The sequence below is a fragment of the Opisthocomus hoazin genome, chromosome 2, assembly GCF_030867145.1.
Source record: "Opisthocomus hoazin isolate bOpiHoa1 chromosome 2, bOpiHoa1.hap1, whole genome shotgun sequence".
Lineage (NCBI taxonomy): Eukaryota > Metazoa > Chordata > Aves > Opisthocomiformes > Opisthocomidae > Opisthocomus > Opisthocomus hoazin.
This window is the reverse complement of record NC_134415.1, coordinates 6413528-6432925: the sequence shown is the minus strand read 5'-3', so window position 1 is coordinate 6432925 and position 19398 is coordinate 6413528. Positions and strand designations below refer to the sequence as shown.

The following is a 19398-nucleotide window of genomic DNA, read 5'->3' as shown; positions in this document are numbered from 1 at the left end:
GGGGTATACTGTCTGCTTAAAAGTTGCTTTACTTATTACTACCAGGGAAAACGGCTTTAAAAAGAGCTCCTTGGAATAACACTAAATTCTTGCCTGGGAAGATGTCCCTAGTTCTGACTCATTGCTATTCTTTTGTGGCAGAACAGCTAATCAAGAATTTGACTGCTTGTCCTCACCGTCTCTGCAATCTATTATCAGGGCCATTTAGAAGTTGCTTCTCAAATTCAATATAAGCTAACTTCATCACAGAGAACGCGAAGTTCTTGACCCGGCTGATGGAAGGACTAGAGTAAGACAGGAATTCAATTAACGCAAATTTAACTGACTAAATGCAGGAAAAGAAAGGGTTTTAACACTTGCAGAACTATGCATCACGTGTTACTTCTTCCTCCACGCAGACGGCCATGTAGGGCTACCATTTAAATGGCTTCCAAGGGATTTGCGCACTTCAGTATCCGTAATGAGGAGAGAAGAAAATAAAAGGAATGTAGACTCCATACATCCTAGGGCCTCATGGTATACACGCTAGACCAAAACAGGAAAGCAGAGGCTGAGGAATCACCCTTTCTGGATGATGAATTAAGTAATACTTCGGCAAAACACAGACTCCATCTCGAGGACTGCAGGAAGATGTGGGAATGCTGCACATTCAGGAGCTGAGGATGACTTGGCATGTAATAACAGACTACAGGAAAAATTTTAAGATCCAAATAGTTCAAGCAAGCCACTGCTTTTTTAAGTACTGCATTTTAGTGACCTTAAAGAAAAATAGGTACTGAGCATGTTGAATGTAACAATACAGCTGCAACCTGCTGAGACAGTGATGTTCATAACCAGGAATGGTGTCCTGGCAAACAGAGAAAGCCAATTCAATGCAACAGGGGACAGGAGGAAGACTGGGAATCGAGTTGTCTGGTTCACACACTCCTCGCTCTATCACAGGCTTCCCACGTGACCACAGTGGACATTAACTGTCATGATATGACAGATGAGGTTTAAAAAGCCTTCTGAATAATATTCTGAGAAGTTACAATTTACATGCAGGATTTACAGATGCTATGGAAGTGGCTTTGTTCATAGGAAGGCTGACTAGCACAATACTGGGAAGAATGGCTTTCTGCTAAAGGAAGGCGTGTTTCTGAATGTCTTTCCTTCCACTTTGCTAGTATACTTCCCTTTGCATACCAGGCTATTGTGTATTTATGTTTTGCTTCCTAAGAAAGTATTTAAAGCATGAAAATGGGCAAAAGGCAAGTCACGCTGTTCTCTACATTGAAGATATATAAATACAGACACTGCTTAAACAGAAACAGTTCCTGTATTAATGACAAAAAATACACACAGTGACAAAAAAAATTAGTCAGAAAGCAGTTTCCACAACTGCACATTAGAACACACCACACACATGGTGTAAAATAAAGAAAGAAATTATAAGCTTGTAATAAGAAAGATGGGGACAGGCTTTTTAGCAGAGCCTGTTGTGCTAGGACAAGGGGTAATGGTTTTAAACTAAGGGAGGGTAGATTTAGACTACATATAAGGAAGAAAATATTTACAATTATGGTGGTAAAACACTGCAACGGGTTGCCCAGAGAGCTGGTCCATACCCCATCCCTGGAAACATTCCAGGCCAGGTTGGATGGGGCTCTGAGCAGCCTGATCTGGTTGAAGATGTCCCTGCTCACTGCAAGGGGGTTGGACCAGATGACCTTTAGAGGTCCCTTCCAATGCAAACCATTCTATGATTCCATGAAATCCTGTACTGGAAATTCTTACTTTCATACAGAAGCTAAGAAGCCATCTCTGATCTCTGCCCAAAGAGACTGGAAGACAAAAGAATGCCCTTTAACAGCCAATGTTCTTCCTTACATTACTTACTATCAGCTAAAAGATTATTCTAGATACTGTTACTTCACTCCCTATCTCCCCAACACAATACAGTACTTAAGCAAAAAGCACTTTCAACTCCTTTAAAACTAAACACAAGTCAGAACAATTTAAAATTACCCATATTTGAATTTCTAATTCAAGAGCAACGGCCTAGAAGCCTACGCTCAGATTGTATGCATATGAGAAAGCTTCATGGGCTGAACCCTCAATTCATACAAATAACGTATTCCCTCCTGGATAAAATGATTACTAAGGAGTTTTTTCTTGACTATCAGCAAATTTAAACAGTACGGTACATCTGAATTTGGCCCACAGTACTGAGACTGCCTGCAAAGGACAACCTCCTTCTAATGGTCACAGCCTGCAGAGGGCATGACTTTTCCAACTTTAAGTCTTCTAACAGGATTCCTTCTCTGATTCTGAAGTCACAAGAAGCTGTACTCTCTTAGAAGATGAAAATATATAAACCAAGCCCTACACTTGTAATCTTGCTTTTAACAGCAAACAGAAGCTGACCTTCTAAAAAAGCCTTTGTCCAAACCTTTGTAAAAGAAATCAGAAGTGCTACTCAGGGAACATTTGGTGTAAATATCTGCTACAGTCTACATCAAGGCAAAAATCCAACAAAAACCCAACAAAAACCTTAAGTCTAGGGACTTCACTGGGCCTTTAAGGAAGAAATCCACAATACAAAACCAAATCAAACAATCAATAACTTTCTTCTACTTTCACAGTTCCCTTGATGTGCCTAGCTCAGCAAGCTTTGAAGACAACTCAAAAAAAAAAGCTTTTGAACAAAACTATACTTAACAAGAAGCAGCTTAAAGCTTGACACGTACAACCAGGACTAAAAGAAATTTAAAAAAAACAAAACAAAAAAAAAAAAAAAAAAAAAAAACAAAAAAAAAAAAAAAACAAACAAAAAAAACCAACAACACCACACTTGTACCCAAAGCTGTCCCGAATAAAATCAACAGATTCATTCTTACAGACACCATGTGCAGTTTTTTACCAGGGTAAGGTAAAAGGGTGTTGCCAGTCCCGCACTTGTGCTCATTTAACAACATTCAGAGCTAGACTGCATTAAATGCACTCAGGTAAAACAGGGCTATTTGTTTTCTTTCTACGCTCACCACCACAAAATCTGATTCTGCCTAATCAAGGAAGACATCAGATTATCAGATTTGCATTCTATGTGATCTGTTCATAAGCCTGGCTGGGCTACGTATCTGGGTACTGCCATACCAGGAAAGCAATTTTTCAGTCAAGCAGAGAAGTTCCTTTTCATCTTTGTGCAATGATCCATGGGACTTTAAACAATGAGATTTTCACAGTGGCTTATCTCTGCGTTGGGAAGCAAAATCGTCCTTTAAACATAAGCCAGGGTTTTCCAAACAAACTCTCATTTTTCCTTGCATAATGCAGCCCATAGAAAACTTCTAGGAGGTGACAGAGCTGGTTAAACAACGATAAAACCCACAAAATTTCTGCTGAACTGCTGTGGTGAAAATCCAATTTCTTTATCTAAACTGTCAGCGCTCTCGAGGTGTGGACTTTGACACTAAATAGAAGGAGAGAAAAGCAGTGTTTAATTCATACTGAAAATGAAATTTGTGGCAGTTGCAAGCACTAGTCACCTGAATTAGCAGTAAAATGCAAAGTGTCACCTTGGAAAGCTTCCAACCTCAAAAATTAATCTGATCTGAGACAAAAAATATCAAGAGATGTACCCCAAGGTACAGGAGCATTGGACCTTCTGCACATTTCAATCTACAGAGTTCTCCAAGGAATACGAATGAGAACCCAAAATCACGTACCTAGTTCTGAACCGTCAGAGTGCTGCTTGCGCTCCAGCAATTCGCTCTTCTTCGAGCTATCGTTTGCAGAGCGCTATTTCTTCATTATTGCTTTATGTCAAGGCTGGCTTCGATACACGTGCTTCCCCACTCAGAATTTATCAAGAGGCAGAACTCAAAGTATGTTTTCCCAATGCCTTTGCATAACCTCCGCTTACCTACAAGGTTTCCCATTGACTCGTGGGTTGCTGGGTGACTGCACTTGCCTTTGTCGACTCTCGAAGAGTTACCCCTCTATGAAGTGGACTATAACAACCCATCATCCTGCCCAGAAGCTCTTACACACACAAGAACTCTAAACTGAGACGACCCTCTTGCTGCAGTGCTGCCAGAGGCTAGCCCCAATTATGGGAGGCTTGCAGAAAAATCAGGGCATTAGATGACACTTCACAATTTCTTCTAAGAATGATAAATGAGGTATTTTTTTCTTTTTAGCGCGCAACAGGATGACTGATGCAGCACCTCAGTCTGTGTAGTATGGTAGCTTTTTTTTTTTTTTAGACAAAATCAGTCCAACAGAAACAAACAGTTCACAGTCTTTTGAAGGCGCTGCTGGCATCTTCAATGATGATTCCAACCTGAATTTTCATAGCCATGTACTGAGAAATCTTCTGGCCCTATAACACACCATTCAGGCAGGCGAACTGGCCGCCTGTTTCAATCGACCCTTCACGTGGTGCTGTATTTCCCACCACTCCTTCATCAGCTGCTGCTGCAGAGTGGTGGTGGCAGTTGTTGCTCCAGCTGCTACCTAAAACAGGAGCATCAGACCGAAAATAAAGGCACAATCAAACAGCTATCTGCAGCAGCAGTTTGCCACCTCCAAACGGTTTCCCCAGATTTTCTGATGTGTCAAGCGATCCCCATTCTTCTACTACATCCGTCTGGAGTGCACTAAAAAACAGAGTTTGCCCCACAGCAGCTGCAATTATTCTCCCAAGAATAACACCCATTGTACTTCACTGACTGAAAGGGTCTGTCCCTGGATACTGTCGTTAGCTGCTTCTCTTTATTACATACAAACAAATTCAGTATTACATATCGATTGGGACAGCTGGTCATTTTTCCCTAAAGAGAAATAAATCTCATTGTATGCATGCCCAGAGGAATCGGCACATATGTGGCCCGGACTTTATCGGCTGCTACATCCCACTGGATGCTGTTCAGGCAAGCGGGGGAACCAGATGCTCAGCAGGGTCGACAGATTCCTCGTTACACTGCACACGTGGGCACTCATGCGGGTGGTGCTCATCTTTCTGCTGGGACTTTTTGCTTCTATAATGCTCCTTGGAAGGACAAAAAAATGCCTCTAAGATTGCTCCAAAATACTTCAGGTTGCTAGCAGTGGCTCTGTCCTCCAAGTTGGAAGACTTGCTCTCTCCTTTCCTTGCAGTGTTTCCAACCCATTCTGCTCTTCCCAAGGAAGGCCAGCACCGATGGTGTGGGAGCAGATGCTGCAGAAGCCCTTTTTCCTCCCTACAACATGGGTACCCTGCGGCCCCAGTAGGATCGGAGTCACCACAAACTGCTGAGCCCCAGCACGAAGGACTCGGCTCAGACACAGGCAATTCGATCAAGAAGTCCTCTGCCACAATCCCAAACTCTGGCAGCTCTTGTCTGGTGGCTTTTGTTTGCACCTTTGCAGGAAGTAAATTCACTTCACATGCTGAAGCACAGACATGGCACGGCACGCCAGGCTTTCAGTACACAGTTTCTTCCAGGGTTGCTCCCGAAAGTGAGAAGAGAAAGAAACAAAGCCACTTGTCCAAGGAGTCTGCCCTTCAATCCTAGGCAGAGAACAAAGGAATAAAACTATCCCTAGGTAGACAAACTGGAGAGGAAAACACCTATCTCTCTACAAAAGGAAAGCTGAGCCTCCTAATCAGTCAGATCGCAAAGGCAGAGGCAGACCTCTTCTTTCACCTATGACTTGTCTCAGCCTCTCACAAAAGCCTGCAGCCAACTTCTCTGAGCAAACTGAGATGATGGCCACATCACAAACCAGCCATGGGACTAGCTGGAAATGAGACAGTCCTGTTATCAAAGCTCGGGCTGGGTTACGACACTTGACATGACATTTGGAGTTTCCCCTCAAAAAGCAGAGGAAGCTGACGCTCCGAGGGCAGCAGAGTTCCCCTGGGGAATTTCCAGGGCAGAGTCCCCCCCAGGTTCCCCAGGGAAAGTCCCCTCCGGCTCTGCTCCTCTGCTGCAAGCCCACTGCTGCATGTTTTGTGAAGCTGTAGCACACAGAATAAAACAGATCGATGGATCATTAAACAAAAGAACTACAATTAAAAAAAAAAAAAAAAAACAAAACCAGGGCACAATACCATCTTCATTATGCCTACCTATAGTAGCAGCAGTGGTATCGGTTATATTTTAAGAACCCCATAACTGTATTTTTGGTCATCTCATGTAGCTTAGAGACATGTTTCCCACAACAGAGAACAGTTTTAAAATCCTGTGTTAAGCTTTAAAAAAAAAAAAATAACATGAGAGCAGCATGAAAAGGCCCTAAGTTAAGGCAGAAAAGCAAATACTCAAAGCAACCTGCACATTGTCCTCATGTCATGGAAGATGATTTCTCAGTGACTGAAGTCAACAGGAACAGGCCAAGGGGGGAACTGAAGCCATCAGAAGCCTTGAAGACTCCCATTCCCAGAGCTCACGACTGGGACAGAAGTGAAGAACAGGGAGAGCAGTTTCGGGGGCTGTGCAGCACTTCTTCACGTGATGTATTTCATACGTAAACACTTTTTCAACTCCTACAGATCCGCAAAGCTAAAATAACGGAACTAGTGAGATGACCGAGAGTTCCCTCTCCTTTGTTCCTGTTCCTCAGTGATGAAGCCCTAGCTGCGGTGGCCACTACACATCCCCTGTTCTGTCTGCACATCTGAACAGCTCAGGACGCTCATCTCATCACGCATATTCATATTTATAAGAGGGAAACAAACGGGGAACAGCTCTCTTCTCTCACTTCTCTATTTTACTCATTTGCATTTGGTTTTAATATTATCCTTTCCCCAGACTTTTGATGTGGACACATAGTGTGATGTAGGGGTGAGAGAGAAGGGGGGAAAAAAGAAGACAAATTGCTCTGCAAAGCAGGGAACAGTACAGAGGAAGGAGCCCAGAAGCTTTATCCCCTTACACAGCACAGGAGCAAGAACCTCGCAGAGATCAGACACACACGCACGCAAACACACACGCTTACACCACCACCGGTGAAATATAACTGTACCTGGGCAGGCAAGTGGCTACCGGGTATCAGAGGTATCGGTGACAACTGGCGGCAGGAGGGGGAAAGCGGTCCTAAGGGCAGAAAGCCCTTCTGCCAAGGGAGCAGCACGGGCTGGCTGGCATCCTCCCAGGGCAGAGATGGGATGATGCAGCAGGCGAAAAATCACCCACCAAGTGAAAGACCCAGAAGTAAATTAAGTTGCATGAGAATGTAAAAGCAACGGTGACTTGCTGAAAAGGGCTCCATGTATAGCCAGTCCCAGGACCAGCTCAAACCTCCTCAGCAACAAATGAGGACCAGTAGTCATCACGTAACGACGCAGTGTGCTTAAAGGTCTGCTAAACCATCAAGGTCTTCATGGTCCAACTCATAACACAGCACAGAAGTCTCTCCTGAAAATATTCAGGAAGATCTTTAAAAACAAGAAAGATGTTTTGATTATTTTGCCTCTAACCTACCTACCAACATCACTTTCTACTTGTAATTAAGCGCTGCTAAGGTTGCTAAATCAGGAGAAGGTGCAGACAACCAAAAAAATCTCCACACAACCCAAAAAACAAAGAAGTAAACCCAGAAGTAAAGACTCAGAGTACCTGGCATTAAAAGTACAATTCAGTTCTCTGCTGTCCCTTGCACGGACCCAGCAGAGTCAGGAACATTCGCAGCCTCTGCAGTAGAAACTTTTTGAGGCTAGAAAGCCGTTTCACCCCTCCGCTCTTTGTGTTTGTGCCACCCTTCTACTCCCAGGGGGGATTTTTGATACGTATGCGTTTCCACAGAAATAGCTAAAGAAAACCTCAAAACACATATTTCAAAAGGGCTTTTCCTGGGTAGACTGCACGTTATTGAGCAAACTACATGTATCTTTTTGAAAGGATAGGATGAATTTGTTTTGCCTCTTCTAAATACAACTCTTTAAAGCGAAGACCTTTGTTAAAAGACTGATGTGAATAAATGTGGCTGCATCCGGACTTCTTCAGTAATTTCGTGCAGTTTGCTAACCACCAATCTGACCAGAAATTTCACGTGGACACATACTTTGAAGAACAACAACACGCGTACAAAGCCTTAATAGCAGTACACGACAGCCCATTCTGAACGACACTTTTCTTAAGTTAGTATGTGAAACTAGAAGTCTTTTTTCCCAACTTTTCCCAAGCAAACTTTCTTCTCAAAAAAAAAAAAAGAAAAGAAAAACACACACCAAAAAAAACCCACCACCTTTTTTGGCTTTATCAGGCTTTGGCCTCAACTGAAGTTGCTGAATGCCGTGAGTATACTCCAACTAATAAGGTTTTCAACCCCCTGAGCATCTGTGTTTCACTTTGAATTAATCTTTGTCAGATGAGCTCCAGGCATCACTAAAGCAGAGTGAACTGGTTGCATAAAACTTCAAGTTCAGTTCCTTGCACCACTGGCCATGACATTACTAGAACAACTAATGGAGTACTATAAAAACTAATCTACAGAACAGAATTTCCCTATCTTCAGAAGATCCCACACACCCACAGTGGAACAAATCCCTACTAATTAAAAATTGTTCCATGGGAGGGGTGGAAGAAGAGGTGGAGTATTCAAATATTTTGAAAGATATTTAATTGAATTTTCTTTCTTTCAACCAGCATGCGGTGCCCAGACATTAGTCCAGATGGAACCGTGCAATTGATTTTAAGGATGACACGCTGTATAGTCACATGCGTCAGTGGATATGGATAAAACCAAGAGAGAAAATGTTCAGTGAAACTAAATATGAACAGAAGTATAACAGACTTCCCCAGTTTTCATTGCAAAATGAAAAGAAATTTAAAAAGTCAAATAATCAGCATGGTCTTATTTTATAATTAGAAAAGTTACACCAGTTAAAAACATGTATTTCTGAAACAGCGTCCTCTTCAGCAGAGGATACAAAAATTATATATTTTGTCAGCTCTTGCCATCTCCAGAAGAAATTCCTTCACACTGAAACACCCAGACCCATTTTCCTTCGATTTCAACATGCCGTCTTTAGCTAGAAGCTAGACACGCGTGTCGTGGTGCTCACAGCGCCTGCCGCTCCCACCTTCCGAACGCATCTCCACGCACGCAAACTGAGCTTTTGCACTGCAATTTCCTTGTTCCACAGTAATTATTACACCCTTTAGGCAATCAGGCCTGCCTGGATGAGTGAAACGACCCCATTCTGTGGTCTCAACTTCGATGAGAATCCCTGTCAAAACACAAGCCAACATATTTACTTGCACATTAACCGGCCAAGTTTGAACCTCGGATTCCAGCAGCCCTCAAGAAAGGGCCCAGGGTAACGTGTCGAAAGTTTCTCAATTCTTCAGTCTCAGAGAAGACTACAGTTACTGACAAAGGCTTCTTGTTTTCAAAAGGTCCATCACATACCAAAGACAAACAAGACAAAACAAAGGATTGTTAATCTTCCTGAAAATAACAATGTTTGACAAGAAAAATAAGCTTTGAAACAATGCTCAGCCCCATGTTACACTGACTTGCTTTCTTGCTTCTGCACACTTCTATCTGGGCAATTATTCTTCATTTAAGATGTTTTCTCACATTCCCTGAAGTTTGCTTTAATAAGTTGCTATTTAATAGCATTTAGACCAAGAAGAGCAAAATAATTTGTATTTTAGAGCAAGCCGCAAGCCATTCAATACGGTTCATTATAGCACATATTGTCTTCAAAGACGCTTCACACCAGCCCTGTGGTATCCCCGTGAGGAATGCAATTCATGTACCCAACAAATAATTACGCAAAAGCACATTATAGCAGGACTTCACTGACTAGCACAAAGCAGTTACACAAACCCAACACCCAGGAGCTTGCCGTTCACAGCCCATCAATACTGAACGACCTTCTCCATAAGGACTGATCTTTAGTATATGTACATGACTAACAGCTTTATTTCTCACACAGATAGTCCTAACTTTAGAAGACTAATTTTTTTTTCTCTGCAACGATTCATAAAATAAAGTGTACATTTCCAGAAAAATCTCTTTCACATTAAATATCGCAAGACATTAGAATTTAAAACTAATATGCTGAATAGGCTTCATCAACTATTTTAACCTCTTTCGCAAGAAGTGCTGATTTAGGATAAGCCAATGCAAGTTTCAACGAGGGAAATTCTGGCTAGGTACAGGACAAAAAAGGTCACAGAGCAAGGGTGGTGCAATGCAGGACGCCTAGCAAGTCTGCAAAATCTCCATCCTCGGAGATACACAGAACTCAAGACAGATGGGGCCCTGAGCAACCTGATCTCATCTGGATATTGCAGCCCTGCTTTGAGTGGCATTTGACAAGATGACCTCCTAAATTATTCTGTAATTGTATGGCCATTTAGGGGATGCCCTTAGGCACATGGGAAGTATATTCACACCAGACGTGTCTTACTATCTGCTTGCTGCTTCTTACAGAAAGAGAGAACAGAACATGACTGGATAGAGACATAAGATCACTGTCGTTGAGGTATGGTGGACTGCACAGCTTTGAAAGGAAGACACCCACCACTTTGTTCAGTTTAACAGTGAGCCTAACTCTCACTGTTAATTAACCACAACCGTCGCAGGAGCGTATTCTTCCCCTCAGCCCTTCTGGGTACAATGCCTGCCCTGAAAGCAAGCAGCAGCAGAGAACCAATGCTGGAAACGTGCCTGCTGACCAGCACGCAAGAGCAGCTCTGGGATGCTTTCAGCCACCTAAAGTAGCAAGTGGTTTGGGGAAGAGATCTGAGAACCAACGGCAAGGACGGGGCCACACGACAAAGCCAAGCGTTTGAGTCACACAGCTGGACTGGAGATTTCAGTTTGTGCTCCCAAGGCAGCTTGTGCTTTTATCAGCAGAGCAGCAGGCACAGCACACACAACAGATTTCGAATAGGATTTACCAGACCAAGAAGTCACATCATGTAGAGAAAGCACCTACAAGGCGTTTTTAATTCAGAAAGTACCATCATCTCCAGCAGAGAGATGCTGCCAAACAGGCAGTGAGTGGCACCTCGATTCTTTGCAAGGTTGCATCAGCCAGGTTGCAACACGTGCTTCCCAGCTCACTTTGCTTTTAAGTTGGGAAGAAAAAGAAAGTAAACGGAAAAAAAAAAAATCTAGCACTTCATCAATGGACTGTTGCCAACTCCCTCAACAACTACAACCACCAGGCCTCCCTCTCATCTTCGCTGAGTGTTATAACCATTAACCCTCTCCACTTTCACTCTCCCAGAGTCAGATCTCCTCCTGTCTGTTGGCCTGCTGGCCTTTTGCTGATCTCTGCTCTTGCATTTCTGGGCGCGTTAAGGGCCAGCTTAAGAACTGCGACGGAGCACGCTCCCTGCCAGGACACCGAATTCCTTGGCAGGCAAGAGCTTGCTCTGAGGCTGTAGGTTCAGATCCCGACGGGCTGCAGAGGACCTAAATGCAGAGCCTCCACCTCCTAAACCACGGACTCTAGCTTCCACATGACCATAGGTGGGCATCTACGTCACTGCCATTAGTTCTGGTCAGAAAAGGCTTCGGGGTTTGACAAGAGCACACAACTATAACCCGGCACAGGAGATTTAAACCATGCCCGAAGGCTGTCACAGACACCTGCCTAAGTGTGCTTACTGTGCAGCTCAAACCAGCATTTGTTTGTCCCCATTTGCAACAGGGGAACTCCAGCTGTGGTAAAGAGAGTAGAAGCACCTGATCATTGGCCCTGGTGACACAAAGTTGATCAATAAAGATGGTTGGACTTGATGATCTTCGAGGTCTTTTCCAACCTTAATGATTCTACGATTCTATAAATAAAACTAAAACCGAAGAGCTCCGTTCAAGGCATCCTTTCAAAATTAACAGAAAGTAAGTAAATTAATTCTAAATCTTCATTAAAGTTCTGAACCCAGTTCAAATAACCAATGCCTGTATTCCTTCAGGTGACTGTGTTATGCACGGTACTGGTGAGCAAAGAACTCTGAGTAAGTTCCTTCTGAACCAGTACTAATTTAACTCATCTTTAAATAATTTCCCAAACAGTTAAGTGCAACTCAAATGTTGCATCATCAGTGTGACAGAAAAAAAAAAAAATCTGAATAGTCTTTCGTAAGCAAATCCAAAACTAAGAGAAAACCCAAATCAAAGCATGGGTTCTCTGACTGCTTGAGACCTTCTATTCCTCAATCTCAGAAACACAGCTGTAAGATACTATTAAAACAAACTAAACCTAATTCAAGAAACTATTTCCTATACCCTAATTTAAAATTTTAAACAAATCTCAAGAGAGGACTATATCCTCTACGAAATGTTCTGCTGACTTAAAAAAAATCTGAATGTTAACATAACCACACTAAATCCAATAAACACGAAGAGAGAAAAAAAATTGCAAGCAACATAGTTATTGCTTATCTAGGAAAAAAGCAAGTTAGGATAAACAGGAATTTTTTTTTTATCCTGATGACATTGCCCTTTCAAAGTTCCATCACCAACGTCCCATTGACTGCCAGTACAGTTTAGGCCTTGAAGCGCTTCTGTCGCTTTTACAAATAAAGATGAGGTTATTTCCAAAAGGTTACCCAGAATAGCTGTTTTTCCATTTAAAGGAACCATTCGCTGTGCATTTAACTGTAGGCATCCCAAAAGTCTTCGTGCCATATCCCTTCCCCCACTACCTTAAGTCCACTGTCTGAGCCTAACACTCATCTCATCGGACTTTATTATGATTGGAAGGTCACTGCAGCAAGAAGCATCTCTAATATTTATTTGGATGATGCCTACTACACACTTTCAGGCTGTGAGAAATATGTTGTAATTCCACCAGGTAACAAGAAATAGTTTAAACTGACAATAGGTATTAACAGTCGATGGATATAGGGAGGTGATTCTTCCCCTTTACTCCGCTCTCGTGAGACCCCACCTGGAGTCCTGCGTCCAGCTCTGGAGCCCCCAACATGAAAAGGACATGGGTGTGTTGGAGCGGGGCCAGAGGAGGCCACGAAGATGATCTGAGGGCTGGAGCACCTCTCCTACGAGGACAGGCTGAGGGAGTTGGGGCTGCTCAGCCTGGAGAAGAGAAGGCTCCGGGGTGACCTTACAGCAGCTGCCAGTGCCTGGAGGGGGCCTACAGGAAGGATGGAGAGGGGCTTTTCACAAGGGCCTGTAGTGATAGGACAAGGAGGAATGGCTGTAAACTAAAAGAGGGCAGATTTAGATGAGATATTAGGAAGAAATTGTTCACCATGAGGGTGGTGAAACACTGGCACAGGTTGCCCAGAGAAGCTGTGGCTGCCCCCTCCCTGGCAGTGTTCAAGGCCAGGTTGGATGGAGCTCTGAGCACCCTGGTCTGGTGGAAGCTGTCCCTGCCCATGGCAGAGAGCTTGGAACCAGATGATCTTTAAGGTCCCTTCCAACCCAAACCATTCTATGGTTCTATGATTCTCTGATACGTATGCTTTCAGTAAGTGGCTCTTTACTATAGAAAAAAAAATTTTAAAAAAACACACCTAAGTGCAAGACCCTCAAACAACTACAAAGTCTTCCTTCCTGAGGAAGTACATCAACATTAGAACTTCAACATCTCTTCTTAGAAAATTTTAAATCTCTGAATCAGCTAATTAGCTGGTACAATTACAAAGAAAACACCTGACAGCCGACTCAACAATACATTGATAAGATACAAGAATCTACATTACTGACAATCTATTGAAACTTAAATACCTCTTTATTGTCCCCGGAAGATCCAGACTGAGGGGAATTCGAAGGGAGGATGCTAAAGTGTCACCTACAGCCTTGCTGATTTCCTGTAGTTCTCTCGGAGAAACACAGCCCAGTAAAGCAGTCAGTTCACAGTCCTGTGACTGAATAAGCCTATCTTGTTCTTCAATTTCTCTTCTTAGTTGTTGGTCTTTTGCTTCTAATATGGCCAGTCTTGCTTGAAGGTCTTCAATTTCTTTCTGCATAGAACAGAAAACTGAGTTTACTGTGAACTCTGTTTAACAAACCCTCTGGCCCTAGAAAAATGCAGCACAAGTCTCAGACGTAGCATGAATTAAAGTTGACCAATTTAGCACAACATTAAATGAGAAGATATTCTTTTGTTGACACACAATAATTCTTGTGTCTGTTGTATTCAGAAACTCTAGTGCTCCCACAGTCTGAAACTCCACATCTCCATTTCAACACCAAATTTCAGGTTCCTCTTCCAACACCAACTGCCACTCACCTTTTACCTTTAATACACACAGGTATTTCTCAAGTTAAAAACTTCCCCCAAAAAACCAAAATCTCAGTTCAACAATGACAAGGGCATTTTGCTGCAGGCTGGCAGCTGAAGTGATCAACCATCTATCTGTCCTCCTGCAGAATATCCTACAACAGTTCTTCTGGGCTTCCAATCCAACATCAGGCACAGGATTCAAGAGGTGAATCACTGACTGCCTGGCCAGTCCTTTTGATTACTAATATTTAATTTTAATCAAAAGCACAAAATCCCTTCCTTGACTTAAAAAGATCAGAGTTTCAAGCTCAGTTGCACTTGTCTTGCCAGAAGTTCAAACCCCATGCATTATGATGCTGATGTTTCTTGAAAGAGCACGTTCTCATTTTTCCTTCAAAACCCAGATAGCTTGCACCTAAGGAAGGAGCACTTCATGAAGGAGTCTGGATTATTCAACACACATGAGCCCTTGGTTCATTTGTCCCAGAATTTAAACAGTGAGTAAAAAAAATAACAAACAAAAAAAAACAACCCACAACCACCAAAATTACCACCCAAAAGTAGAACTACTTCTTACTACTGAAGTAGTTGAATGCCATACTGGAGAACTTCATTCTATTCCTACGTTTCTTACAATCTCTGTGAAACTCTGCAAGCCACTTCAACTATTATCTCCACACACAGCCACTGACTGAATGGTTACTAGAGAGCTGGAGAGAGGCTTGGTACAAGGGCATGGAGTGACAGGACGAGGGGTGATGGCTTCAAGCTGAAAGAGGGCAGATTTGGGTTAGATATAAGGAAGAAATTCTTCCCTCTGAGGTTGGTGAGGCCCTGGCAGAGGTTGCCCAGAGCAGCTGTGGCTGCCCCTTCCCTGGCAGTGTTCAAGGCCAGGCTGGACAGGGCTCTGAGCACCCTGGGCTGGTGGAAGGTGTCCCTGCCCATGGCAGGGGTGTGGGAACTGAATGATCGATAAGGTCCCTTCCAACCCAAACCATTCTATGAGTCTAGAACAAAGACATGCTCATATAATTAAAGACTCTCATAAAACATACATACTATGCACGGATAACTGACGTTGGCATTTCTTTGCTTTTTGAGTGCTTCACTTTGAAACCTTAACATTCTTTAATGTTTTCAGTGTAATTTAAGTGAAGTTTAGTTCACTACCGCTCATTTCATCAGCAAACATTTTCAGGTCTGCTACACTTCAACAACCTCCCTCAGTATCACTTAAAACAAGAAACAGTCCCTTCACGTTAAAAAGGTTGACTGGCTCAAGATTTCATCTTATATTAGTGCTGCACACTAGATTAATCAATTATTTTCCTCCTTTTTTGGTTTTAGATTTAGCAGCAAGAGAACAGAGCAGCCCATGTTTCAACCCACAGGCATTTGCCAAGGACAGAAAGGTCAGCAGGCCAAAAACATCACTGTTGTTTCTTTCAGCCTCAAATCAGGCTTTTAGCGCGCACAAAGGACAATTCTGCCTCTGTGTTACTGGTTTGGGAATACTGCCAAAATCTTAATAGGCCCTACTTAATACAAAGGCCTTCACACTCTTTGAAAATGTAGTAATTGCAATCACTGCAATAAGCAACCTACACGGGAACATAAATGGGAGATGAACAGAAATCGGTTTTACAAACACACTTTTCGAACTGAAATGTTTTTACAACATAAATAGATACCAGAAGCACACAATCTGCATTCACAGAAAGGAAGCTGTTCCACTCGGGAATAGTTCACAGGCGTTCTTGGGAGAATGGAAATTTTAGTCAGTAAACTGGAATTCTCTCGCGTTCTTTTCCAGAAATGCCAAGAAGCCTTTAATGTGCTCTTGGTCAGCCTCCAGGGACAGACAAAACGGACTTCAGGTCTCAGCATGGAGCAGCAGATGATATTCAGCTCACTAAACGTAAGCTGGAGTTTTCCTTTGTGGATTTGAGTTTAAACTCAGATTTCTAACACGACAGCTAATCACTACCTATTGTCAACCTCTAGATTCACTTATGGGGTGGTGTTCTCCATAAAGTACAGATTGCAGTAGAAACATTAACATGTAAATTTTATATACCGTCACAGGCTCTCAAATCCCTGAAGACAAATGCAGAACCAACAATAGAGAGGGTTAGACAGGAAAGTAGGGCTAAGGAAGAAAAAAAAAAATAAAAAAAAAAATCATTATTATTTCAGATTATGTGAGATTTTGGGCAGAGGTAATCCATAAAGAATGCTGGGAGCCACCAAACATCACGGGTCAGCCTTCTCCAGACCCTTGAATTCTTGATAATTCTGATCAAATGTTCCTAAATAGCATGCCTGTACAACAACGTGGCTAGTTTCTCCCTAGTATAACTACATAAGAATAAAGATTCACCTGGAGCAACGATAAAAATATTCGCTGATGTGGAGTCTTAAGTACAGCAGTTTTCAGTTGAATAGTTTGAGGTGGTTGGCTGGATGCATAGATTATCAAAAATAGTTTTCTAGACACTGATAAGGTTGACCTAGACTATGTCTTCTCTTGTATGTTGACGAAATAAATCCAAACAATACAAAAATGTGATGACTAGGATATAAAAGACATTTCTTCATCTAAGTAAGGTTTTGCAATGGCCATCTAAGATGTTTTTCTCTATTTCTTTCTGGGTTTTATATATATATTTACCTGTATACAAACACACAGATGATTATACTGTTGGATTCACAAAAGGAAGTATAAAATAATGAGATTTCAAGACAAGACCACAGAAAAAAAGAAACTCGACCTACTACCTCTCTAAGATGTCATCGCTGAGTGTGAGTGCCAAGGTTTAAAAGGAGATGGAACAAAGACTTGTACCAGACAGTAAACTAAGATTTTTGAAGGACAGTGAAAAGAAACAGCTAAATTTTGCTTAAAAGGCTTGCAGATATAAAATTGGACAGAAGCCATCTTAAACACATTCCATTTGCCAAATTACCACATTGTGACATCACGTGTCAGTATAAAGTTATTGTTGGCAAATGCCGACTGCTCTATGATAATTCCTTCATCCTTATGAAATGCATCAATCATCTTTCAGGAACAAAAGCTGGTAAATCATGTATTCATAGTCAATTCTAATCAGAAATGGATGAAAGACTGCATCCTTCAAAACTTTTTGTCTTCAGATAAAAACTTCTGAAGATCAATGAAATATTAAAATGGCAAATTTGAACATAAAGAGCGCACTTAAAAAGATAATGAGGAAAGCGAAAGCACGCACACAAGCCACCAAGCCTTCCATTTCTGCTTCTCTGTAATGAGATTAACACAACTCCTGTGGCTGCCATCTCCAATCATCACTTAGATTATCAACTGGACTACAGCCAAGGCTCTAATTGCTGCACAGAAGCAAAGCCACTATTACAATAAATACATTTAATTCTGTGTGACAGCTCACAAGCTTTTCCCCACACAGCACTGGTTCTTACAGACAACTGTTCCGTTACCTGCAACCCCTTCTTTTCTTGAAGAAGTTGGTTTCGTTTTGTGGTCGAAACCTGCATCCTCTCCTGGTATGTAGATCTCAGAAGTTTATGTCCATTTTCGTGCCAAAACTGGGTTTCTTCATGTCTAATTCTTTGGAAAAAAAAAATGACAAAAGCTAAAAATGGATGTTATCACTGAGTATCAACATCCCAAAACATTAAACAGGTCAGAATGCTACGTGTTACCTTCAGAGTCACAACACTCCATCACCAGAATGATTATGTCTGAAACAGATACAGTTAGAGAACAAGAGATTTTTCCTTGGCATATCTTCCTTTATTATCTCAAACATTTCCACTGTTTTTACAACACGCTGAAGAAGGAAAAAAGAAAACTTGTATAGCTTCAGGCTTCCCCCAGCTTTTTCATATTTCAGAAATTTATCCATCACTGCCTTCAAAGAGACAAAACTAAGGCATGTAATTTCTATCAATACAGAGAAAAATCTCACAGACAGAAGTCTAAAAACTTGCCAAAGCCATTTTTGCAGCTTCTGTCAGCTTTTGGAGACTACATTAGCGATCATCTGGAGTGTTTGCTCCACGATGCCAAATCTTTACTTCTCTTGCACAGCAAGTTCTTTCAAAATCGCAGTCAGTGGGATTCCTCACAGTGGTCGGCACAACCCTCAGCTGCACATCTTTGCATGATTGGACCCCAAGGTAATCAGTCCATGACATTAAGTGTGAACAATCAGCCTCTCATAATGCACCTGCAAACGACGCAAACCTATTCTGTCCTGCATGCTCCTGTACAAGAGAGCACGTGTTTGCAAGGCCAATTGCATTTCTGTGCAATGAGACAAGGGCATGCATTTCCACATAAAAGGTACAGATGCCTTTCAGTATCTTGTTCTAAAAAAATACTCAAACAAAAGATGTTTTTTGAAGCATGATTTCCCACCATAATCTTGCAAAGTAAATACATCCAGGCCACACACAAAACATGCATCACAAGTCTGGTTTAAGCATGATTAATCACACAGTTCTGATCTCCATGCGCAGCTATTGAATAAGTGTGTAGAGCAAGAGGTTCCCATCTCTTCCACAGGACCATCAGAAGACACACATGCTTTACTCCCTCTCTGTGGGCTGCAGAACATACTGAAAAGGCAAAATAAAACCCTGGCACTAAAATAAAAGGCACTAATACTTAAACAAAACAGACACAATGGCAGCACGACTATATTTCTGCAGTCAAAAAAATAGATCGGAGACACACCCGTACCCTGAGGTGCTACGCCATCACTGTGTATGTGCCTTATAACCATTCTAGACTGCTGTGGCCCCAGCCAACCACACCTCCCAGCAGCTCTGAAGCCCTCTTCTTTCACTAAGAGCTGCACCTTTCTCAGAGCTGTATGCAATAGAAATTTCTGAGCAGCTGGTCAAATTTTAGGACACATTCCACGATAAATATAGGTTATTCTCAGAACCTCCTTGGAAATCCCATGTACATCTGCCTACTTGGAACTGAGGAAACAGAAACAAGGTATTTCTGATCTCAAACCTGGGTGACTGCACAAAAATGGTGTTGTTCCTAAGCTAAACATCACCAAACCCAGCTCCTACCACCTGCCCCCAAGGTCCTCTGTCAACACCAAAAGCATTCACCTAAAAACTCATCTCAATTTAATCAAGTAAAACAAAACCAGGGCGTGAATTTGTGTCTTATGTATTAAACAAATAACCTGCCATACACA

The 19398-nt window shown here is 42.1% G+C and overlaps 1 protein-coding gene across 2 annotated transcripts in view; it reads right to left on the bottom strand.

The window, feature by feature from the left end:
- The window catches only part of DISC1 (DISC1 scaffold protein), a 229127-nt gene that overhangs the window by 139337 nt on the left and 70392 nt on the right, over positions 1–19398 (bottom strand). For both annotated transcript variants that reach the window (XM_075412179.1, XM_075412177.1), the window contains exons 5-6: positions 17657–17786; positions 13681–13916 (exon numbers count right to left, since the gene is read on the bottom strand). In XM_075412179.1, coding sequence (XP_075268294.1) covers positions 13681–13916; positions 17657–17786 — 366 coding nt within the window. The remainder of the gene's footprint in view (positions 1–13680; positions 13917–17656; positions 17787–19398) is intronic.